The sequence below is a fragment of the Pogona vitticeps genome, chromosome 6, assembly GCF_051106095.1.
Source record: "Pogona vitticeps strain Pit_001003342236 chromosome 6, PviZW2.1, whole genome shotgun sequence".
NCBI lineage: Eukaryota > Metazoa > Chordata > Lepidosauria > Squamata > Agamidae > Pogona > Pogona vitticeps.
In genome coordinates, this window is record NC_135788.1 from 62,039,141 (window position 1) to 62,065,355 (window position 26,215).

The following is a 26,215-nucleotide window of genomic DNA, read 5'->3' on the forward strand; positions in this document are numbered from 1 at the left end:
TTAAAAATCTGACACATCTATTACATTAGAGATGGTGTTCTATTTCATAGCTCATTATGATAAAAAAAAAATCTATCTAACACATCTGCCTTACAAGTAACCTGCTCTTGTTTACCATGTTATGGTATACTTCTAGCACAGGCAACATCCTCTGGGGAAATAACAGCCTGTCACTTAGCTGGCTTTTCAGTTAAAAAGAAATTGGGCCATGCAGTCCTGTAATGGTGACCTGGTTTCCTTGTTGCCTAAAGGCGCATGGCTCTCTGCAGAGCACTGTGGTTCCAAGAAAGAATTCTTAGCTGCGTACAGAATGAGGTTGTTCACTAATGAAGAAGCCTTCAGTCATCTGCAAATCACTTCTCAATCATGAGACTTTAAGAAACTGAAGAGTTAAATACAATTAGGGCTAAGTGTAAACTGGGACATATTTTGAACCTGTTTCACTCCTGTGAAAAGCAATTCCTTCTGCCATGTTTGTGAAGTTTGTGAAATGGAGTGAAGCTGCTTATTAATTCAGAATAAAAGCAGAAAGCATGTCTTAGGGAATCATTTATGAGCTTCTGAGAAATGCAAGAGTTCCTTTGAACATAGTTTTGAAAATTACTGATTGAAGAGAACAGTTAAGACAGTATATCCTAGGCATGAAACATTATTATAATTCTGAGACGTGTCTTTTGAAAATACCATTATGTCCATCTGGGCTTCTGCTTTAAGCCATTTCAGGAACTTTGTGTTTCCATCATGAAAATGGACAGTTTCTGAGGGTTACAGCCAGCCCTTTGCCTATAGAGAGGAGGGCAACTGTGTACTGATACTTCAGTATTGAACCTGACACCTCCATCGTTTGCTACTGTTAGGAATTCACATAACTGTTTACTTATTTTTATTTCAAGAGATTATACCCTGCTGATCACCATGTATCAGATCAACAATGGAACATATTAATATGCGATAGTTCCTCTGCATCAGATGGATAGCACATATCATTCTGTTTATCTGTTCAGTTATTCCAACTGAGCTCACTTTAACCCTTGGTCTGTTTTCATATTCAATCAAAGGGTAAACTGCAGATTGAAAGGGTGTGGCGTTCACCCTTATTATGTTAAATAAGTCATGCATTATTCATGTTTTATGCTGATGTGCTTGAGAGGTGGGGCCACTAGAGATGTTAAAAGGCGGAGGCAGAGAGGAGGAGGGAGTTTACAGTCTGGATCGGAGTTAGAGAGAGAGTGTGTTAGCTGGGAAATCTGAAGAGTGATTAGTCTGAGGAATGAACAGTAACCTGTAAGATAATATAGAAGATTGTTACTGATGTTTGATGAACCAGAAGTAAATACTTATGAATTATTAAAGAAATAAGAGAAATGGAATTAAAGCAAATGGAACTGAGACAAAGGGAAATGGAGTTTCAATTACAGATGAAACAATTAGAATTAACTTTTCAAAATAACAATAACAGTGATGGAATTCTGTCAAAGATGGATCTCAAGAAATTTCCCCAATATAGGAAAGGAGATTGCCCTGAATCCTTCCTCATTTCATTTGAGAGAGCATGCTGGGACTTTAATGTGAAGGATGATGAAAGGATGATGGTTTTGAGATCCCAAATAAGTGGAGATTAGCTTGATATTTATTCTCAAATTCCCCTAGATCAGGCTAGAGATTTTGAAGCCTATAGAAAAATTGTATTTTCTAGATTTGGTATCAATGCAGAACACCTGTGAAAATTTCATTCTCTTACCAAAAAGCCTTAAGAATCTTATGCTCAGCTGGGGGCTAAATTGGTTCATTGTTTGGAGAAATGGATAGAATGTGAAAATGTCACTTCTCTTGAGCAGATGAAAAATGTGTTTGGGTTGGAAGAATTTTATTCTATCTTGCCTGGGGAACTGAGTTATTTAGTCAAGAACAAAAATCCCAAAAATTCTATTAGAAGCAGGTGAAACAGCGGATTACATTGGGGAGATTCGAAACCACAGGTTCTCTGAAGTAAACCTTAACAAGCAGAACTGGGACAACAATAAGAACCCCTTTAATAAAAATTACCTCAGCAAAACAACAGGAAAAGAAGGCCAGGGTAGTACTTCACCTAAATTAGCAAGGCCTAGTTCTCAGACCCAAATGAACCCTGAGGAGAAGTTAAAGTTGAACAGATTCCCTCAGAGTGAGTGAAGAAGACAGTATTATAACTTTGGGGAGTTTGGTCATTTACAATTCAATTGTATGAAAACTAAACTTAGGAATGGGAAGGATGATAATCAGACCAAAAAGGTTTACTGTTTAAAACCAGCTGAAGCCACTGAGAAAAGCAGTAACCAAGGTTCTGTCTCCATGGCAACTGGCAAGACAGAAAATTCTGATCTGCCACTAGCCCAGGTTGTTCATTGTTTTCTAATAAAGGCAAAAGATATTTTAGTTCATAATCCTGGTGAGAGGATTCTTGTTAATGGAAAGCCTTATGCAGGAGTGGTTGATAAGTGTTCTAACATAACCCTGTGTCATCCTGAGGTGACCCCTAAAGAACAAATTCTCCTAAACCAGTCTGTTACCATCAAGGGAATAAGTTCTACTCCAGTGATTTTACCCATGGCTAAAGTGAAAATAAACTATAGAGATTGGGTTGGAATTTGGGATATGGCAATCTCTGATCTAATTCCTGCACCTTGTTTAATTGGGATAGATCTCACTAAGCATGTGCAGAGTGCTTGTGAAGTAACAGGTTCCCTGAGAGAGCAGTTGACAATCCCTGAGGGAAAAATGAAATCCCAAACCTCTGAAACTATCCAGGGATGCCCCAAGTTAGAAAAGAACCAAAATGGCTGATGAGGTTGTGGCAGTCGCCCCACATCACTCCTGTCAATCACATTAAGGCTCTCATTTACATGAGCCTATGAGAGGAGGGAAGGGGTGGAGTCACCAGATATAAGGGGCTTGGCAAGAAAGAGAAGGGGAATAGTTGATGGTTGTGGGGCATGGTGGAGAGAGATTGCAGAGAAAGAGATATATAGTCAGGGAGATAGTGATAAGAGTTAATTAACAGTGATAAGCTGTTTAAGATCAATAAATATAGTAGGTGGTGATTGTTTACCTAACACTTGAATGATTTGATTGTAAGCATTAAATAAAAGAACATTTGTGATTCTGAACAACTTCAATACACCTTAATAAATAAATAAATAATAAATTACCTTTGTTGGCAGTAATCAGACAAGTGTTTGTTTACATTTCTTGGTATTGTGGATAAAAGAAAATCCACTGAGGACAGCAAGGAAAAGAAGAAAAGTGGTTAAAACGCTGTACTGCAGCTAAAACTGTGCTCACGACCTGGGGTTCAAATCCCAGGTAGCCGGCTCAAGGTTGACTCAGCCTTCTATCCTTCCGAGGTCAGTAAAATGAGTACCCAGCTTGCTGGGGGGGGGGGGCAATGTGTAGCCTGTATAATTAAATTGTAAACCGCCCGGAGAGTGCTTGTAGCGCTATGGGGCGGTATATAAGTCAATAAATAAATAAATAAATAAATAAATAAATAAATAAATAAATAAATAAATAAATAAATAAATAAATAAATAAATAAATAAATAAATAAATAAGGTGTAGCATGAGCTCCGTGTTAGGTGAAGCAGGCAGGGGCCACAGGGGTAAATGTCACAAGTGGTGGCCAGCAATGGGATCCAAGTAGAGTCCAGTAAAACAAAAGTTTAAAGGGGAATTTTTCCAGGTCAAAGGTACCTATTAATCAGAGAGAGGTCTGTCATGAAGGAGTGGTGGAGAGAGATTGACTCGCTAGAGCTTTTGTGGGAAAGCTTAGTGGCTGGGCTCCTGAACACAGATCTTGGGGGGGGGGGGGTCTAAAGATAGGGAAAGACTCTGAGAGAAAAATTCTGGTTGAAGTTACCTCAGAAGTTGAACAGACCCAGTGAGAATCCAAGGCTCAAAGAGTTAAGAGAGCGCTTGAGGAGAAAAAGTGGGAGTGGAGGTCAAAACATGTCTGAGGCAAATAGGAACAAGCAGAAGCTTGAAAAAGAACAGAAGTTGTTTTGTGTCTGGAAGCAAAAAGATTGTCTCAGACCAAGGAACAGTGTAGCTAGCGAAGTGCCAGAAAGAAAAAGTGTAGCCATCCTTATCTGCCAAGGGAGAGAGCTACAAAGTATCTCAGAAGGAAAGAGTATTTTAAAAAGAGGCTTGACTATCTCTCTGCCAGATAAACCAGCTCTTATCTAAATAAAAACACATAGATATGCCACCTAAAAGAAGCAAAAAGATAGTGATGGAAGTAATTGATCCTCAAGAGGCACAAGAGCTAACTCAAAAAATGGAGGGAAATGGAGTTCACAAATCAAACCAAAGTGTGCTGCTTATATACAGCCCCATAGTGCTTCGAGCACTCTCTGGGCAGTTTACAAGTTAATTATGCAGTCTACACATTGCCCCCCCCCACGAACTGGGTACTCATTTTACCGACCTCGGAAGGATAGAAGGCTGAGTCAACCTTGAGCCGGCTAGCTGGGATTGAACCCCGGGTCGTGGGCACAGTTTTGGCTGCAGTACAGCGGTTTAACCACTGTACCACAAGGCTCAGTGGTTAAACCAAGTTCCTCTAGATGTGGAACAGAAGGAGACTCAGGAGGGTGCCTCAGGGAGAGAAGGTGATCTAAGCTCCCAAGAGTTTGAAAAATTGAGGTTACTACAAGAATTCAAGCTTAAAGAATTAGAGATCAAAGAAAGAACCAGGGAATTAGAAATTAGAGAAAAAGCTGAGGCTGAGGCCAGACAAATGGAATTGAGACAGAGATGGACTTTCAATTACAAATGAGACAATTGGAACTGGCATCTCAAAATAACAATAATAACAGCAATGCTGAGGGAAATTTCTCAAAAATAGACCTGAAGAGATTTCCCCAATATAGAAAAGGTTACTGCCCCAAGTCTTTCCTCATTTCCTTTGAACGTGCTTGCTGGGACTTTAATGTGAAAGAGCAAGAGAAGTTGATCGTGCTAAGATCCCAAATAAGTGGAGATTTAGCAGAACTGTATTCACAAAGGCCTTTAGATCAAGCCAGAGACTTTGAGACTGTTGGAGTAGCACTGGCGGAAATTAGCAGAATCTTGTCCAGTCCAGGTAGTCCAAATAACTTACACACAGAGAGACAACTTCTCCCGACACCAGAGTATATTTACAGTATGTAGAGCAGCATCAACTGACAGCATGGCAGGATAACATTCAAGTAAGAGATCCAGATACATCTTCAGTACATCTTCACATATATATACATATACATATTTGCATATAGACAATCACTGCAGATGTTGCATCATCCATGACTCAGCATGACTCAACATTCTAGCACACCTGTACAAACATGGCTGTTCATTAACACAAATTAATTTATTTATTTGATTTATATCCCGCCCATCTGGTCAAATAGACCACTCTGAGCGGCTGAGAACCTTGTTCTGTCTCAGATTTGGAAATTATCCTTGACAGAGGCTTTTAGGAAAATGGTTTATGCTAGATATGGCATTAATGCAGAGCACCTGGGGCAAAAATTTCATGCCCTGACCAAAAAGCCTGGTGAATCTTATTCTCAATTAGGGGCTAAATTAGGTCAATGCTTAGAGAAATGGATAGAGCAGAAGAATGTCACTTCGTTAGATCAAATTAAAAACGTGATAGGGCTGGATAAGTTCTATTCTATTTTACCTGGTGACTTACGTTATTTAGTGAAAGACAAAAATCCTAGAAATGTACTGGATGCAAGTGAAAATGCAGATTTCATTAATGAAACAAGAAACCCCAGGTTTTCTGAAGTAAAAATTGGCGGTAAAGTGTGGGAGGACAGGAGGAGAGGGCCCCCACACAGTAAGGAATACTACAGAAATACCCAAGGAAGCCATTTTAAAGGCAAGCCCTCATCCCCAGAGCTCAGTCACCGTCAACATAATAGCCCTGAGGGAAAGGTTAGCAAAGCTATATGTATTGTCAGAGCTGTGACACCTGCCAAAGACAAGGGATTGGGAATGACAGGACAAGGCTAAGCTGTGCCCATTGCCAGCCATCTCAACCCCATTTCAAAGAATAGGCCTAGACATAGTGGGACCACTACCCAAAGTGACCAAGCGTGGGAATAAATTTATTTTATCAATAATTGATTATGCCACAGAGGTTATACCTAATGATCATTCCTGTGTTGAGGAACAGATGGAAGATAGTACTTTGAATGATTGTACTACAAAAGTTAGAGAGAAACCCATTCCACGGACCCCCAAAACACCCAGAGAGGTAAATGACTGATAAAAACCTGACATGTAGAGAGGGTTTACATTTGATAGAGCATGTTAAGAGTGCTTTTGTGCTTGCACGCTCACAAGGGGGGCAGAAATAACCCACTGCTGTAGAAATAGATACAGTAGCAAAGGGAAGCCTGGAGGGGGGAAGTCTCTTAAAGACTGATCTCATGCTTTTGAAAACTCCAAATAAAAATAGTTTGGCTCAAGAGCAGAAGGAGGAAATTAGTTTGGGAGGTTGCTTTGAACCAGCCACCAGTACATCCACTTTATTAGCTCCTGAATGCCCTGAAAGGTCTTGCCTGGATAAGGAGCCTTTATATAGAAAAAAATCCTTAGAAGTGGCAGAGCCAAGCTTGGGAAGTACTCCTGAAAAAGAGAAAGGCTTGTATGAGGTCCAGGAAAGAGTATTCTGTCCTGAGGACGAAAGTAGTAGAACTGAGAACTATAGAGGGGAGAAAATTGCTTTTGGCAGGGGCAGAACAAGTAGTCCTTAAATCCTTGCAAAGCAACCCCCTACCTAGCGTATCACTGAATAAAGAAATAGAAACTGTTAACATACTCAGTGCATCTAAAACAAGCCAATCGTTGATTGAACTTAAAAGAAATTTGCATGAGAATATTAAAGTGACCCATGATCGTGCTCCTCCACATAAGGAAAACCTTTCAATGAGAATACCTGTGAGTGAATGTGTGAGTGAGGAGGAAGGCATAAGCCTTGACTTCTTAAAGAGGGATGCATCCAGAGATGTTCGGGAGGAGGAGAGGGAACTGCCTACCCTTTCCCAAACTGAGAAGGTGAAGCCCCATGCCAGAAAGTAGGCTTCACTAAAAATAGCCAGCAGAGGATGTCCAGTGGACATCAGAGGGCCTGATGATCTCCAGTCAATGGAAGAGAATGCGGAAGAATGAGCCAGTGATTATCAGAGGGACCACTGAGTGCTAGCAGATGTGTGTCCAGCTGACAGAGGCAGTAACAACCAGACCAGTCCATGGCGCACCTTACTACAACGGGAAGGTGAAAGACTTGGACTTTGTAAATCATGGAGTAAAAGAGACGCAGATCGTGCCTCAAAAGCCCTATGGCTGATGGGGCGGATAGACAAAATTAGTAATGTATCATAAATGTTCTGTTGGTAAATAGTGATGAAAAATTGAATACTGATGGACAGAAACGTGAAGGATGCAAGGACTTTTAAAATAAACTGGAATTGACTATTGATTTACTGGTTAATTATCTACATAAAAGTTTCCTGATTGCGGTATATTTCTGTACGGTTGAAAATATTAAATGTAGTAAGTGTAAATGATAAGGTAAAGTATATTACTGAATTGTAGTGGAATGTTTAGTGTTAAAAGGTATTGTGATTGTTATAATAAATATTGTTATTGCTGGCAAAATGATGCCAGAGGGTAAGTAAAGTTTCATGCAATGATGCGTGTTTGTTTAGGAGGGAAAACGTGTCCCCCCCACAGACATATTTAAAGGGGGAGGTATGTGGCGTTCACCCTTATTATGTTAAATAAGTCATGCATTATTCATGTTTTATGCTGATGTGGTTGAGGGTGGGGCCACTGGAGATGTTAAAAGGTGGAGCCAAAGAGGAGGAGGGAGTTTACAGTCTGGATCAGAGTTAGAGAGAGAGAGAGAGAGAGTGAGTTAGCTGGGAAATCTGAGGAGTGATTAGTCTGAAGAATGAATAGTAACCGGTAAGATAATATAGAAGATTGTTACTGATGCTTGATGAACCAGAAGTAAATACTTATGAATTATTAAAGAAATATCTGTAATTAATAAACCTGTTTTAAGAAAAAGTAAAAACTACATGGACCTTTGTCTTTCCTAAGTAGGTTGATTTAGTAACCAACTGGTAGCAGTGTGTGAAAAGGGTTTTTGGGGGGTTTGCTTTCATGAGCTCTCTGTTTTGGGGAGACAAACGGGCCACAAAGGGGCAAATGTCACAAAGGAAGCCTGTAGTCTCTTCTCAAGGTCAGAATATTTGCCTTCCTTTCATCTCCAAGGTTAATAGTAATGAAAACAATAGAAGGAGAGCTCTCTCTGGTGGGTGAAGTTCACATGTACATCAGGAAACATTGGTATATAATCAGTTGAACTATTCTATGAAAGGAATGTATCCGAAATACACTGGAACTCCTGGTTCAGGGATTCTCTGAATCTTGTTTGCATGAAAAAGTTTCATGGGTGAACATATAAGGAACAATATGGGAAAGTGAGGGGAAAAGCTCATCTTTCTTGAGATTTTCCCCTCAGACTTATGTTATTAAGTTGTTATTCCGCATAAAAAGGAAACCCATTTTGGCTGGGTAGGATGATTAGCTTCTTCTCTGGCTGGACTGGCACCAGTGGAAACTTTCTACCCAAAGGTAAATAACAGGGTTTTATAGAAAGCTCTTTAATTCAGGAAGAAAAGAAGTTAAGCCTTCCCTTGTCCCACAATCTCAAAAGGTCTGAGTTGATACTGTATGTAGAGAAGAAACTCTAAACACATTAAGTGGCTTCAAGCCTTTAACAGCACTTCTATTTGTTCCCCAATGGGTCCTGATTCTTCTCATTCGAGTCATCTCCCCTTTCACTCAGAACAGAGAAGACATCAAAAACAGCTAACTTAAAGACGGGGCACACTGAGCCCTTGTACAGGGTGCCAAGATGAAAGGGGCCTGTGTCTCACAATGTGGTTGCTGTTTTGAATGTCCTGGTCTGCAGTAAACTAAACTGGGGGAAAGCCCAGAATTACAAGTCTTTAGTTTTTCTCCCTCAAAGTTCTACAAAGAAAACTCACAACAGAAATGAACTTCTGACAGTTCTCTATGACTATGCCATTTATTCTAGATAAAAAGCAGCAAAATACAGCAGCATAGGAATGTATTTATTTATTATAGTTGGGTGACCAGCTCATACAGCAACACAGGGTTTCTTTTCAGAGTACAGTGGGGTCTCGACTTACGAACTTAATCCGTATTGGAAGGGAGTTCTCAGGTCGAAAAGTTCTTAAGTCGAATCTGCATTTCCCATAGGAATGCATTGAAAACCATTTAATCTGTATCTGCTCTTTTCGTCCATAGAAACTAATGGGAAGCTGCTATTCCGCCTTCTGCCACTAGAGGGGGATATTTTTTCTTTTTTCCTTTTAACCTAAGATGACTTAGCTTTAAAAAAAAAGGAAAAAAAAGAGTTTGTAACTCGAATCTAAGTTCGTAAGTCGAGTCCATATATTCCTATGAGAGCGGTTTGTAAGTCGAAACGTTCGTATGTCGAGCTATTCGTAAGTCGAGACCCCACTGTACAGAACTCTCAGCCATTTTAAACTGAAACAGTCTGTCACCACTAGCCGGTATGGCTGACATTTTTGAAAGTTAATCTCCAAAAAGCTTGAACATCAAAAATTGCTCAAACCATATTTTGCTCTGAGGCAACTTTAACAGGTGCTAATGATATACCAAATTTTCACAGGTTTTCTCATCCTCAGAAAAAAATAAGTAATGAAGAATGTTGTTACATGCCATCAGTTTGCTTCTGACTTAACAGCCACACAAAGAAAGAGTGATCTCCAAAATGTGCTCTCCTCAACTCTTGGAAACTCAAGGAGACTCTTCCTTCAGGGAGTCAATCCATCTCATATTTCATCTCCTTCTTCTCCTGCTGCCTTTAGCATTCCCCAGCATTTTTGAGTCTTGTCTTCTCATGATGTGCCCAAAGTAGGACAGTCTCTGTCTCAAAGTTTTTGCCTCTGGAGATAGTTCAGGCTTGATCGTATCTAGCTTTTGTCTTTTTGGCAATTCAGGATATCTACAAAGCTCTCCTCCAGCACATATTTCAACCAAATCATTTTTCCTGTCAGCTTTCTTAACTGTCCAGCTTTCACACTTATACATGGTGATCAGAAATATAAGAATGTGGATGATCTTGGCTTTGGTCTCTTTACCCTTGCTGACCTTTTCTAATTCCTTCATTCTTGCCCTTCAGAACTTCGGTATTCTGATTTCTTGACTTCAGTCTCCACTTGGACAGATAATTAAACAAGGCATACAGTTTTTTTAACAATTTGAGTTACTTCATTGAAGTTGTGCAATTCTTCAATACTCATGATTTATGTCTTCTTACGTTCAACCACAGTCCTGGTTTTGCACGTTCTTCTTATGCATTCATTAGAAGCCATTTCAAGTCACTGCTGCTTTCTGCCAGTAAAATTGGGTCATCTGTATACCTTAAATTATTGATGTTTCTTTCAAAAGTTTTCACTTCTCCTTCACTTGGCTCTAGTCCAGATTTCTATATGATACATTTTGGTACAAACTTAACACACGGGTGATAAAATGCACCCTCAACTGACACCTTTGCCTATCGGAAACTATGGTATTTCTCCATATTCTGTCTTAACAGTAGCTTCTTTTTCAAAATAGACTATGCACCAAGACAATCTAGTGACGAGGCACACCCATATCTTTTGGAGCAATCCATAGCTTCTCATGAAGCTGTGATCTCTTAGTTAATACATACCTTAACATAGTGAGTGGATTTCATTCTGTCAGAGAAGTTGAGAGCAATGCCATCAGAAGGCTAGACTTCATTATCTTAGTAAGGTCATTCAAGGCAGGATGTTCACAGCTAAGGCACCAGACAAAGGTGCATCCACCCTCATCAGTAACATCCATATCAGAAGAAAACAATGGATAGCTCCAATGGTGATGGGGTGGAGAAACTTCAGGAGGATAGCTACTGCACAGCAGTAATTGTGTAGGTGACACTGGCAGAAGATCTTTAACAGACAATGGCAGTGACACCCAAGCTAACTTTTGTTGGTACTATGCAAAAGAAGCAAATGGCAAGCCACTGCTGAACTTTTCTTAACTTGAAAATCCTATAAAAAGACAATCCAGTAATTAAGATTCCTCATGGAAAAAATGGGCAACTGCTGCAAAAAAATGTCATTGCCATATGAATATGAAAAGAACAGCAGTTTTTGTGTCAGCAATTGCATTTTCAAAAAACAAACAAATAAACAAACTGTGGTTTTAAGTGAAAATGTGTATTTTTTTTATTTCTTTCATGCAAAGGTGCCAAAATGTGAAAACATAAGGAACTCTCACAACATTGCCCAGTGGGCAGAAAACGTGAGAAAAAGAGGTTACTTACCTGTAACCATAGTTCTTTGAGTGGTCCTCTGTGAATTCACACATATGGGTATTGTCTGCACCTGCGCTGACTGTCTCGGAAGATTCTAGAGCTAAAAGTAACAATTTTATGGTGTGATCCTCCACGAGGTATATGCTTCTCCCACCCACCATCTTCCCCAGTTCCTGGATTTTATCCGCCGGGTATGAAGGAAAGAATTAACTAATTACATAATGAACCCATGACGGATAGAGGGGAAGGATGGGTGGGTTGTGTGAATTGACAGAGGACCACTCAAAGAACTATGGTTACAGGTAAGTAACCTCTTTTTCTTTTTCATGGCCTCTGTGAATGCACACATATGGGTGACTAGCAAGCTGCACTTACTGGTTGGTGGGTCATCACGGTAAGAAGGATGACAGGACAGCTCTGCCAAATGCAGCATGCTGGCGTGCTCTGACATCCAGATGGTAGTGTTTGACAAACGTGGACGGTGTGGACCATGTAGCAGCACGACAAATGTCAGGAACCTTGGTGCCACGTTGAAAGGCAGTAGAAGTGGAGAGTGTCGTGGTTGAATGAGCTGTCAAATGTTTTGGAGGGGATTTTCCCGACAAGTTGTAAGCCAGGGAAATAGTCTGTACAATCCAGCGTGCTATGGATTGAGAGGAGGCCAAGGCCCCTTTGTTTGGGCCGTGAAAGCAAAGAAAAAGTTTATTGGACTTTCTGAAAGATTTTGTCCTTTCGACATAGAAGGCCAGGGCACATCTGACATTGAATTTATGGAGCATATGTTCCAGGGACGAGGAAGGAGATTTGAAAAAGCACGGCAGTATGATGGGTTGGTTGAGGTGGAAGTTGTAGACTACCTTCGGGAGAAAGGAAACATCAAAGTAAAGACTCACTTTATCAGAGTGAAACTGGATAAAGGGAGGTTTGGCTCGGAGAGCTGCGAGCTCGCCAGCTCGTTTGGCTGACGTGATTGCAACGAGGAAGACCAATTTAAGGGTCAGGAATTTGAGGTCGATAGACGCCATGGGCTCAAACGGAGGCCGCATCAAGGCATTAAGAACCAGCTGCAGTGACCACTGGGGGGGTGAGATGTTGCTGAGGAGGGCGAATATTGTTGAGCCCTTTGAGGAACTTCTTGACAGTTGGGTGAGAAAACAACTTGGAGGAAGGGGAGTCGTCCGGTAGATGAGCCATGATGGTAAGGTAAGTCATTGTCCTGAGTATATTTTAGAAAGGACTTCCATTTGTTCTCGTATAGGAGAGTAGTGGAAGGTGTGCGAGCCCGAAAGAGAACGTTCATGACGTCAGGAGTATCCTCCAAGCTTCAAGACTGAGAGAGGCAACGTCAGGGTGAAGGACGAGGCCGTGGTCGAGCGAGAGGAGATCTGCACGGAAAGGAAGGTGGAGCATGTCCAATGACATCGATACCAGGTGAGTGAACCATGGCTGGCGGGGCCAGTACGGGGTTATCAGGATCACGTTGGCGCCGTCTTGCCAGAGACGGACAATTACCCTCTGGATGAGAAGTAGAGGGGGAAATATGTAGAGAAGATCGTGAGATCAGTCCATCAGGAATGCATCTCCCAGAGAGGCGCTGTCCCTTCCTGCTCTGGAGCAGAATCGGGCACATTTCTTGTTGGCATCGTTTGCAAAGAGATATATTGAAGGTGTGCCCCATCGTCGGCATAGCCTCTGGAATATGAATGGAACTCAGGGTCCATTCGTGAGTTCTCGTCGGAAGCCGACTGAGCCGATCAGCCAAGGTATTGTTGTCTGTGGAAATGTGGACAGCAATAGCGAAAACATGGTTGGAATAGCACCACTCCCAGAAGTTGACAGCTAGGTAGAGCGGAGAAGGGGAGTGGGTGCCTTCTTGCTTGTTGACATAGAAGAGTGTAGTGGTGTTGTCTGTTGCCAACTGCACTACCTGTCCTTGGATCAGGGGAAGAAAGGCATGGAACGCCTTGATGATTGCCAACAGTTCCAGATGGTTTATGTGAAGTGGCAGTTCTTGTGTTGACCAGAGCCCATGGACTGTGTGCTGAAGGCAGTGGGCACCCCATCCCGTGGGGCTGGCGTTGGTTGTGACCTGTATGGAAGGTCACAGGGGGGAGAAAGGTCTGCCGATGAGGAGGTTGTCTGGGCAAGTCCACCAGTCGACTTGGGAGGCTAGCTCCAGTGTTACCGACAGCAGTGAGGACGGGAGGTCTGTCACTGGGTTGAACTGGGAGAGAAACCATGCCTGCAGGGACCTCATTTTGAGCCTGCCATATTGGACGGCGGCCGTTGTCGATGCCATGAGCCCTAAAAGATGTTGGGTGTGATGCGCCGAAAAGGAGTGATGGGTTTGGAAAAGGCGGACAGCCTTTTGAATTTTTGTGATTCTTTCTGGAGGCAGAAAAGCTTTTGCGCAGAGGGAGTCTACCTCCATGCCGATGAGCTTTGCTGTTTGTTTTGGGATCAGCTGTGATTTTTTTGAGGTTGATTTTGAGACTGAGACTTTGAAGAGTATAGAGAGTTGTGTCTTGTGCCTTTATGGCTTCGTGGTACGATGTCGCCACTATCAACCAATCACCAATGTAGGGATAAATGTTTATTCCCTGCAGGTGGAGGAAGGTGGCTACCGGTGCCATGCACTTGGTGAAAGTCCGGGGGGGTAGAGAGCCCGAACGGGAGGGCACAGAATTGAAAGGCGGTGCCGTTGAAATGGAATCTGAGGAATTTTTGGTGTTCCGGATGAATGGAGACATGAAAATAAAACTTTTGCATTTTTGTGATTCTTTCTGGAGGCAGAAAAGCTCTTGCGCGGAGGGAGTCTACCTCCATGCCGAAGAACTTTGCTGTTTGTTTTGGGATCAGGTGTGATTTTTCGAGGTTGATTATGAGACCGAGATTTTGAAGACTATTGAGAGTTGTGTCTTGTGCCTTTATGGCATCTTAGGAATTTTTGGTGGTCCGGATGAACGGAGACATGAAAATAGGCATCCTGCAGGTCAATAATTATGAACCAGTCTCCCTGCGAAAGCAAAGGGATAATAGAGTCCAGTGTGAGCATGAGGAATTTACAGGGAGATATTGTTAAGGGAGTGTGCGTCTGTGACTTTATCTTGTCTCTCGCAGAGTAAAGCGCAGATAAACGCACACAACAGCTTCTTCTTTTCAGCAGTGTATTTACAAAATATATACAGGATATACATACATACAGCACTTCAGTATTCAGTATTCAAACCGGCAGCATGACATGCAGACATCAGTACACAGGAGAAGAGAGAGACTGTACAGAGTTCATTTCTTAAATACAATTCTGGCATCAGTCTGGTCCAATCCCGTCTAAGGTGACTTCATGCACACAGGTGTGGCAATCTTCATATTGCAGAGAATTGCATCAGCCAGGGATGAAGGAATGATGTCATCTTAATCTTGTTCTGCACACACACATATTATGTTCAGGCTATATAAAAATTATATACCTTAACAGATATGAAACGGTTGAGATGAGTGAGATTGAGGATGGGGCGAACACCTCCATCTTTCTTAGGAACAGTAAAGTATTTTGAGTAGAAACTGTTGTGAGAGTCCGAAGTAGGGACCGGCAAAATGGCATGTTTTTGGAGAAGTTTAGTAACCTCATCCTGCAAGGCAGAGGAGTAGGGGGTGTACCGAATGAACCCCAAAGGAGGCAAGTCGGAGAATTCTATGAGGTAGCCAGATGCTATGATAGATAAAACCCATTTGTCTGATGTAATGGCTTGCCAACGATGGAAAAATGGGGCCAGTCTGGTACAGTTCAGTGGGCAAAGAGAAATGTCAGAAAAGGGAGGCAAAGGTTGTTGTCAATATTGCTTACCCTTTTGCTGTCCTTTACGAAAGGATTGACGTTGACGAGGAGTGTTTTGAGGCTGGTATGATGCCATCAAATGTTGAGGGGCAGGTAGGGACCTGTCAGTTTAATGGGAGCGATATTGCCTGTAAGGCTGGAACCTTTGATTTTGATATTGCTTGGGGTAAAACTGGCCCGAGCGATAAAAGGGTCATTGGTAGGAGGTAGAAGGCTGATTAGAATAAGAGCGCACAGTCTTGCGCTTCTTATGGAAGTCCTCCATGGTGTTGTCGGTTGCTGAATTGAACAGGTCGGCACCGTCAAAGGGCAAGTCCTCGATTCTTGACTTGGTGTCATCAGAGATCGTGGAGGACTTGAGCCAGGCATGGCGTCAAATGGAAATTGAGGTGACCAAAGTCTTAGAGGCAGCCTCAGCGGAGTGTCGCGCTGTAATCCTCTGGTACTTGGCCAAAGAAATGGCTTGATAATGGATATTGATGAGATCAGATCTCATGGGCTCACGGGCCACATCAATCAGAGGAAGGACTTGGTTCCAGAGATGACGCTGAAAGGCACCCATGGTTGCCTGGTAGCAAATACTTCTGAGCAAAAAGGATTGCAAAGAGTAAATTCGTTTTGCCAATGTGTCAACTTTTCTGCCATCCTTATTGGCCAGGGTAGGTTTAGACCTGGCATGGGTTCAAGCTTGACTGGACTCAACGATGATGGAGTTAGGCACTGGATGCTTATTGAGGAATTCGGCATCGACACCATGGGTCCTATGGAGGCCATCGGTACGGCGAGAGATTTGCATAGTGGAAGGGGGTTTTCCCCAAGTGTCTTTAATAAGTTGAAGGATAGACTAATTGAAAGGAAGACTCAAAGGAGTGGGACGCTCCTGATTGATGTCATCGAACACCGGGTCGGCATCAGCAGACAGGGGCTGTTCAGTATTGAGCTGCAGAGCTCGTGCCATTTGGAAGATAAGGGTACAGTAGGAGGAGAAGTCTTCCGAAGTAGATGAAGCATGGCTATCCCTTGTATCTGGAAGCGGGGGAGGTAGCTCAGGTTCATGGGAGGACTGAGAGTGCTGTGCCTCCGAAGATGCAGGAGAGCCTGGAGATGAAGGGTAGTCTGACTGACCAAAACCCTCTGTCATGGGGGCTTGGTGTCCTTCCACCTGATCTTTCCTCCTTAATATCTTCCCCAAACTTCCTTTCAAATTCCCTGGAAATTTCTCTAACTCTGTTACATGATATAGTGGATAAAATGGTTGGATAAATATATTTCTATATCTATTCCATATTTGTATCATATTCTTTAAAAATTGATTTTCTATCTTCTTTTCAATATTAATATTATTTTCTTGAAAATACATTTCTGAGTCATTACCAACATCTTGAAATTCCACCCTTGAACTTTTTTAATGTTATATAGGACAATGGCTAGTACAGTCTTTTCCACCCTGGAACACTCAAGCTGTGTTCCATTGGTCCAACCCAGCAAGCTTAGGGATGATGGGAGACATAGGCTGATCACATATAGCGGGATGAAGAATGGGGAAGGCTAGGCCAGTACCAGAAAGTTGTTTTTGTTGATGAAAAAGATGATGTCAGCAATGAGTCATCAATTAAATGATTTGGCTAATGAGGAAACATAATGAAGATACATGGCTCAGCAAGAACACCATATCTTCACATAGCTTCCTTGCCTACCAACTCTGCCCTTTCTCATTCCCCTCCCATTCTGTATTTTCAACATATAATTTTATTTTTATATATTATTCTTTCTCCCAAAGCATTCATTCCTGCCATTTCCACTCAATATTTTTTTCATAACTTCATATACTTTCAAAAGACAACCTTTGAAGGAGGATGCAATTTGACCCAAGGTTCCATAGAGCAGAGGTCATCAACCCATGGTCCGCGGCCCATTGCCAGCCCATGGCTTAAGCCTGACTGGGCCGCTAAGACAGACCTCCCTCTGCACTCACCCCCGCACAGGTTGTTTGCGCCTAAGCGAATGCTTGTGCTCCTGCGCAAATGGCGGTGCGGTCTTCCGGAGCCCGGCTGGAAAGCTAGGAGTGCAGAGGGACACAGTGGCTGAAGACAGGAGCCCAGGAAATTCAAATGGCCTCCCCATGGGGCTCTGTCTCCCGCCGCGGGACCCCTCCATGCTGCTGGCTTTCCAGGAGAGATCCTGCAGCGGGAGATAGTGTGGGGGAGGCAGGCTCACAAGGGAGAGCGGGGGGGATGTCAGGGCTGCGCGGAGCCCTCCTCGCCTTGCCCGATCACCCTGCACTCCCAGCCAACAGAGCCTGGGAAAAATTCAAAAGACCTCCCCCCCACGCTCCTGCCTCCTGCTGCAGGGTCTCTCCCTGATGTTGGCTTTCCAGGCAGCCTGGAAAGCCAGCAGCATGGAGAGACCCCGCGGCTGGAGACCAGGGTTGGAGACCGGGGGGGGGAGGCAGGCTTGCGAGAGCGGGCGGGTTGTCAGGGCTGTGTGGAGCCCTCCTTGCCTTGCCCCATCGCCCTGCGCTCCCAGCTGACAGAGCCTGGGAAAAATTCAAAAGTTCCCCCCCCCCGGACATGTCTAGAGGGCCTTTCCTGCTTCCCTCTGTCAGACATTTCCTATTCCTTGTTGAGAAAGGCTGCAAAAGGCACAGTTAACACTTTCTGTGTTGGTCAGGCAGCTGCAAGAACTAATTGGATGATGTATTCAGATATTCTAAGCTAAGGATCGTATTTGAACTAGGCATAAGAAATGATGAGTTTCTAGTATCTTAACCTAAGAGGCATTCAATATATACTAGTGTAGCTAGTAGCATGTTCTGACCTTTGTGCCCAGGCAACCAAACATATAGCACACTGGTAACCATGCAAAGGACTACCTTGCTTCAGCTGCCACCATTCTAGGTGATATTCTTGTATTAGGTGCCTCACATTTTATACCCTGAAATGTGCCTCTGGCATACTACTTCAAATACCAAGCTTCTTTCATGTATAAAATCTAACATATATCACTACCTGCTGGAACTACATAAAAGGGTCAAGAAGTGCCTGGTATTGTCATCCAGTTAAGAGTACAAGATGCCAAGTTGCTTATGCTGAGGGTCCTGCCATATAAGCTCACTAAGTAAAGAGACCCAAGGTAATCTACTGGAGACCTCAACATGTGAATTGCTATGTATCCTGTGAATGGAGAATTTTGTACTTGCATAAAACTATATTCTTTCTCCTAAACATTTGTACTCCTTTTACATATTTTATTTTCTTTTTTCAATCCAGCAACTTACCTCTCCTTGCCAGATGGGATTGACAGTGTTACATATGATCTTGGATCTCTTCTCCTGTCCATGATGAGGAAGAGCTGGGAAGATACTATGCTTTCCAGGCTGGATCGAAATTTTTAAGTAAGGATCTGGATTGAAGAACATGCCTTTCTTCAGCCCAAAAGCTTGGAAATCTATAGGATGTAATTAGCATTGACTTTAACCATTTATCCCTTAACTATTTTTCAGCTTTTTCTAAAATAATTTTGCAAACATACCACATTACTTGAAAGCACATTATTCAAATCCTCTGTCACAATGATACCCAAAGTAACATTTAGAACCAGTGAAATAAATCTCATTGACTGATGTAAATTTTGATTTGAACTGTCAAGTCTGTGGGAAGCTCTTTTAGGAGATCACTTAGAGCCCAGTTCTGCTGACAATAAGAACCATGGTTGAATTGAGTTCTGCTTTTAAAAGATTAGTTTAAAATAAGGTGTCTCCATGATGTAAACTGAAGCATGGATTAATTTGCCAGAAAAGAATGGTTTTTTTGGTTGGAAAGTGACATAAGTCATTTATCTTACATTGTTTGTGAAACCCTTGAAGGCCTGAGCACATGGTCCAAAGAGGAAAAGTTTAGCCCACTTGCAAGAAAGCCATGTTTATAGCTTGATATGTTAATAGCCTGACATACAAAGGATTGAGACAAAGAAGACAGGAAAAAATGAATGTTTAACTCTTTAGGAGCGGCAATAGAAGACTGAGAGATAGCAATGAAAGGAATAGTTACAGCATATTCTTACTTCTAGCATATTCCTATTTAGCATCCATGGAGAGAGATGCAAAAGCGATGATGTATGGAAGATTTTCCCAAAAGATTTGTTTGCAGCTGCTATTAAAACCCTTGCTAAAATATGAAGTGTGTGTGATTAGGAATGGCCTAGTGGTGACACATCAGAAAGGAATGGGAGAAAGGCAGTAACCTGTCTTCCCAACTTCCCAACTACAGATGCTGGAAGGAGATGTAGGTCGAGTGATATGACATTCAGACATGGGCAAGGTTCTTGGGGACAATGAATGGAGAAGATTAAGATAAGCTTGAAAAGGCCAAGAAAAATTCTTCCATGATTTCTGTGAGCTTGGGTGAAGAGTGCTAAAAGGAGGACAAATGTAAAAATGGCAACCTCCTACTCCCACTCCTGAGGCTTTAGGAATTCTGAGCCAGAGGACAGATCTCTCTACTGCATTCTGTGAATTTTAACTCTTCCAGCTCATACAATAAACAAGCAGAACCTTTCAAATGTTAGTTTATTCCTCACTCTGGCATTGGAGGAAGACAACCAACCAAATTTCACAGGCAACCTTCTCCTTCCTGTGCAATCCACGCCATGTCACAGTATTTCCAGAGATACACAATAAATCTATCCTCTGCAAATGAACTTATTTTTATCTTAACAAAATAGCTCTGAAAATGTCTTGAGTTTAGCTACTAGGAGACCTTACGTTTTTATTAATAATAAAAATGCAAAGCAATCCAGTGAATTCTGGTTTGTCTTGGGTGAATATAGAAGGAAAACAAAGAGAGCAGTTAACACTCCCTGTGCATATTTTAAAAACCAAACCTACAGATGAATCACATTAATATACCATACATCATTTTTGATTGCACATAAATCATAGCCTTCCTCACAATAAATAGCTCATATCAATCAGTTTGAAAATGTCAGGCAATTTCTCAGAAAGAGATCACTGGAGCATGTAAGAAACAAGACAAGGCAAGCATATTTTCTCTGTTTCACAATCATTCAAAAAAAAAAGTAGGTCAATTTTTTGGAAGTAAAGTTACTAACAGAAGTAGAATTTGGAAGAATTATTGGAAACAATTATACTTGGGGATAATAAGGTACATCTGAACAATAATATAATAGTGTAAGATGTAGTATATAGCTCAATTAGAGCCAAACCTAGAAGAAAACCAGTGTACTACAAGGAGCAGAACATATAAGCCAAAATGGAACAGAAAAGTTTTGAAATTTTGCCCCAGAGGGAGACCACAGCTGTGATACAAGGACATCTGCAAGCGGGATCTGAAGGCCTTAGGAATGGATCTCAACAGATGGGAAACCCTGACATCTGAGCGTTCATCCTGGAGGCAGGCGGTGCATCATGGCCTCTCCCAGTTTGAAGAGACCCTTGTCTAGCAGGCCAAGGCAAAGAGGCAGTTACGAAAGCAGCAAAATCAGGGAGCTGGACAGGGGACAGATTGGATTTGTTTTCAGTGTGGAAGGGATTGTCACTCTCGAATTGGCCTTCTCAGCCACACTAGACGCTGTTCCAAGTCCTCCATACAGAGCATGTTATCATAGTCTTTCAAGACTGAAGGATGCCTAAGAGCAAGGCATGATTTCCCTGCACATTCCATTACAAAAAGGCAAAAGTTTTTTTAAAAAAATATTTGGAAACAAGCCTTGAATCTATGGAAAATTGAAGGCCCCTATTCAAATAAAGGGAATTCAGATATTACTAGAATAAAGCAGAGAAAATAGAGAACCTAAGAGATACGTAGCTTGGAAGGTTATTTTCAAGAAAAATGATGAAGCTACCCATAACTCCAGAAAGGTAGCATGATGCTCTGGTTTCCAGAGTATTATCCTGGCATTGTTAATGAAGTTGCTCCATTATACCACCATATTGATTTGTCTTAAAAGTCATGTTCCAAACATATAAATTTTAAGAGGGAAGAAAAATGAGTGCCAGGAGAAAGAAAAATCAGCAAATGACACTCATAAGGAACAACAGAGTCTCAGGGAGGCTAAGAGAACAATAAGATAAAAACTATAAAACTGTTACTAAAAACCTAAGCAGAAGTTTTAAAGAGTTTGATGATTTATGATCTCAGCATTTATGGACTGTATACTTTCCCCCATCTGAACAGCTTCTGAAGATGCTATTGCATAAGGAAAATCCCCTCTGATTGTGACCACATTATCTTTCAAAAGGGGCACACCCAGAGCAGGACTTCTGAAGATCATGTAAGAAAACAGGGGGAAAGATTCTTGTACTCTGGTTGCAACTGGTTGTTACATGGTGGGACATGAGAGAGGACTTTCTCAGTCACTGCTTCCAGACTCTAGAATTCCCTCCCACGGGAGGTCATGCTGACCCCATCTTTGCTGTACTTCTGCAAGCAGGTGAAGATTTTCTTGCTTTTCTTTAATGATGGACTGTTTTAGAGAGGTTTGAAAATGCGATGGATTGAATTTTTGTTACTTTTAAATCTGTTCCAGTAATGATTTTATCTAACATTTTGAATATAATGTTCATTAAATTCTTTTAATATTTGAATAATTTACTGTTTTAGCTTTTAATATTGCATTTTTAATGATGTAAATTGTTTTGGGTCCTTTTTTATGAGAAAGGTGGGGTAAAACATTTTAAATAAATAAGTAAAAATAAAATGTAAGTCAAAATTAGAATTTTGAATTATATTTTTAAAAAACAAACTAAAAGCTAGTGAGGAACATTGGCAAGGCATATTCTAATCAAAGTGTTTTACTAAGAAACAGCCATTTTTGAAGCAGTTATACTTTCTAAGTATTTGAATGAAACTCCACATACATCAGAATGTAGTAAACTAATCAGCATATTATGAAGGCATGGATAACTGGAGGTTTTATTTACACCACCACATGGCAAAGTTACTTGCTACAGTCATGCCTTTCTTAAAATGTTGAGCCTACTTGTTCCAGTAATACATTGTTAGAGTGTATCTGAATTACTCACTTGAACTAGATCAACAGTCATTCTCTTTTCAAAGAAACTTCATTCCCAAAGTAGAAATCATAGACAGGAGATTCGTGGGTAGCCTTGTCAATTAAATTGGATATGGCAAATATGGCGGGAGGACTTTCGTTGTACAAATATATTTAAGAAGAATGTATCAAGATATGGCAGAGATAGGCAATATAGTAATCTGGATGAAGCAGGAAGAAACACAATACTAAATCCAATTTTAATCTCAACTAAGAGTAGACTCAGTGAAATCACCATGACTTATGTTATTTATTTTTATCCTGCCTTTTTCTTTGGAAAAGGACCCAAGGCAGCTTACAGCATTTAAAGACAACATTTAAGAACACAACAATGACTATACAAAGGTATACTGTTTCATTAAAAGGGAATATTTAAAGCTAAAAACAGTAAGAATAGAATTTTTTTAAAGGAACAAACAAAATACCCTTCTTAGAAATGGGAGACACAAGCAATACTAAAAACACAGTAACAGCAGTGATGCATAACAATCCATCTAAAAAGATCACGCTCAGGCAGCCAGTCATTGAGGGAAAGCTTGCCTGAAAAGAAAGGTCTTCACTTGCTTGTGGAAGAACAAAGATGTGACCAGCCTAGCCTCCTGTGATAAGGGAGTTCCAAATTCTGTGAGTAGCAACAGAGAGGGCCCTCTCTTGTGCTCCCATCAAGCACATCTGGGAAGGTGGTGAGACCAAGAAACAAGCCTCCCCTGATTATATTAGTATCCGAGCAGGTTCATATTGGGAGACACAGTCTTTGAGGTAGCTTGGGTCCAAGTTGTTTAGGGCTTTATAGGTTAAAACTAACACTTCAGTTGTGTCCAGAAACAGATAGACAGCCAGTGGAGCTGTTGTAAATGGGGGTGGGGGGGTATGTGATCCCTGTAACCTGTTCTAGTCAGCAATCTGGCTGCTGAGTTTTGGACCTGCTAAAATTTCCTGACACTTTGACAAGTAAACCCCACATAAGAGTGCCGAATAACAAGTCCCATTAGTTTCAATGCATTAAAATAGCATTTAATTGGGACTAAAACTGGACTTGTCACTCGGAGGCTGAAATCCTCCTGCTTAGCATAGTAAGTCATAATAGAGAAGGCTCTATTGTGGGGATTTGGTGAGTCAAGTTCTACTGATTCAATGGGCCAACTCTAACTGTCACTTAATATACTACACAACAGAATTTCAGCTGGAGAGACTTAGCAAGATATGACAAAGTGGTGTTTCGCTTCTTCTTTTTTTATAAAAGCAAAATATAGCATGGAGAAAAGGAAGATAATATTATGGGTCTGTTTTCACATGTCAAATGGAATCCTCCTTTAAAAAGGCTGGAAAAATAAGAGCAGAAAGCTCAAAAAGTCTTTCTGTTAAAGAACAGAAAAAAATTCAGAGAGAAAGCCAGAGGAGGTCTCGAGGGAAAAACATTACAGTCATATTGGAAAGATAGCAATAAGTCGGCACTGGGGATAGGGATGGTGATGAGGCAAGGTCATAAGCGTAAGAGGAGAAAATATTAATTATTCACATACTGCTAACAGGGAGAGCTACTTTTTAATTGTCCTAAAAGAAAATGAAAGAGAATAGAATACCACATAATGAAGGTTCTAATAGGCTTATATGCACAATAAAAAAGATGATCTGGTATTTATGGAGAAGACCACCAGACACAGAACAAGAAAACCTAAGTTCAGGTCCTGATTTAGACACGAAGCCTAATGATCTTCAGTCTGCTTTCTAGGGAGTAGTGGGGTTTCTTAATAAGAAAACTCAGGAATTACAAAGAAGGGTAATATGTTCTTATTTATACTTGATCCCCACATCTCCATCACAACAGGTCTTCCTCTGCAAAAATAAAGTCTTATAGGAATGTTACCATGTACATTTTGATAACACTTTTAGTTCATACTGAGTGAAAAGGGATTGCACTGACTGGCCAGAATCTTTAGAAAGTCGCAAAGAACTTCTTTCTTAGGGTTGAGGTATGTTACAGTACAGACAATCTGTCATTAGACACCGGAAATCCATTAGCGTGCTAGAAACATGAGTGAGGCACACCTTTGTAACCGACCGATTATACTAGCAAACAAAGCATGTGCTGAAGTCCAAAGAAGATAACAAAAAACAAGCTGGAAATCTGGAACCTTTGTTCATTGTCCATCCAACAAGCCTATTCAGACAAGGAAGAAGCAAAACCAACATGGAGGATATATCAGGAGACTCTCCTCAGACAGAAGAAGCTACTTGACTGAGTAACAAAGCATTTCAACTTAACAAGGAAGAAGTCCAGTTGCCATGATTCAACTTCCAGATAACCTCACCTGAATGACTGAGAATCTTCACAGATAATCTGGAAACGATGGCAGATGTGAAAGGTTCTGCTATCTTGGCACTTAAATAATTCCCTCTTCGAATAACTGGCTATCTACCTAGACTTCAACCTAGTGTCTTAAGGCTTTGCTGTGAAAATAAGCGAGGGAATCCACACACATCATCCTGAGGTTCTTGGTAGAAGGTTGGTTGCAGATGTAATCATATAAATATAGCAGAAAATGTTTGTGTGGGTGGGTGGGTATGTGTGTGTGTGTGGGGGGGGAAAGATCTACAAAACAGTAAAAGCTACAAACAAGAACTTCTACACTGAAACTACTTGAAGTCCCAACTGAAATAACTGGATGGATTATATTCCAAATAACAAGGTAGGCTGGGTGATTCTAGGTACTGTAATCACCTCATAGAAGTGATAACACTTAGAAATATGAAATTACCATCACCACCTTAGAACTGCAGAGCTGGAAGGAACCTTGTGGATCATTGAGTCCAGCCCCTGTCAAGGATGCACAGTGGGGGACTTAACTCCCAATATGTGGTGCCACAGTCAGATGCCTAAACTACTGAGCTATCAAGCAGTTCATGTACACAAATTCTACTAATTTCCCAACTTTAACTATTTTGTGGCTGGACATCCTAACTGAGGAGTTCTGAGGGGTGCAATGCAAAGACCTTAGATGGAAGGTGCTGGTAGTTGTAGTCTACTTACTATAATATTAACATCTAGAAACCCAAAATTGTGCATGGATACTACTGTTCTAAAAAATTAAATAGCTCGATAGAGTGTATCCCAAATGGCCATGCCAGCTGGGGTATTCTGGGAATTGTAGTCCAAAGAGGTTACATTTTAGTCCATGGATACTGGGCTGAGTACAATGGTGGAGGAATTAAAAACACCAGTAAGAAAACTGTCATGAAGAAGGAGACCGGAAATACTGAAAATATGGATCAGGACTTTCAGGGGCAATAGTTTGAAAGAAACTGATGTTATGAAACAGTGACTAGGGACAAAACCTACCAATACTGAGAAATAAGCAGCCACAGAGGACTTGATTCTGATCTTCCCATCAATAGCGAAACTCCAGGATGTGCCTGGGCAAGTCATGAACACTCATTTCAAACTATCTCTTAATGAAGTTGTGCTGTTAACATGAGCTAGACCTCTATGCTCTGGTCTGTACCCACAGAAGGCAGGCAGGATGGAAACATAATAAATGAATCCAAAGCCAGATTAATTTTGGGTTGCTGAAATATTTGTTCAGAAGTATACCGGGATTTTGAAACTATAGCTTAAGGCATACCTGACAACGAGAAACTTATCAATCTTCTGCTTCCTTGTCCCTGGCCCGAATCTTCATTGGTGATGCTTTTGAAAATCTGCTAGAAAGCAAAAACAAAAACAAACAAAAACACCCATATCAGAAGGGGAAAAAAAACTCTTCAAGTTCATCCTGCTGAACACAACATTCACACACCACAATTTCACTCCACATTCCCAGTAAACTGCATTTTCCCTACAGGAGTTAATGCCAGATGAAGAGAGGTTTCAATAT

The 26,215-nt window shown here is 41.3% G+C and overlaps 1 protein-coding gene across 15 annotated transcripts in view; it reads right to left on the reverse strand.

Moving 5' to 3' along the window:
* HECW1 (HECT, C2 and WW domain containing E3 ubiquitin protein ligase 1) overlaps positions 1–26,215 on the reverse strand; it is a 400,600-nt gene that overhangs the window by 163,265 nt on the left and 211,120 nt on the right. For 10 of the 15 annotated variants that reach the window (XM_078377440.1, XM_073002583.2, XM_073002580.2 and 7 more), the window contains 2 exons: positions 25,964–26,042; positions 18,547–18,716 (listed from right to left, as the gene is read on the reverse strand). In XM_078377440.1, the coding sequence (XP_078233566.1) occupies positions 18,547–18,716; positions 25,964–26,042 (249 nt within the window). The remainder of the gene's footprint in view (positions 1–18,546; positions 18,717–25,963; positions 26,043–26,215) is intronic. The other 5 variants (XM_073002582.2, XM_078377441.1, XM_073002584.2 and 2 more) reach the window with 1 other exon arrangement.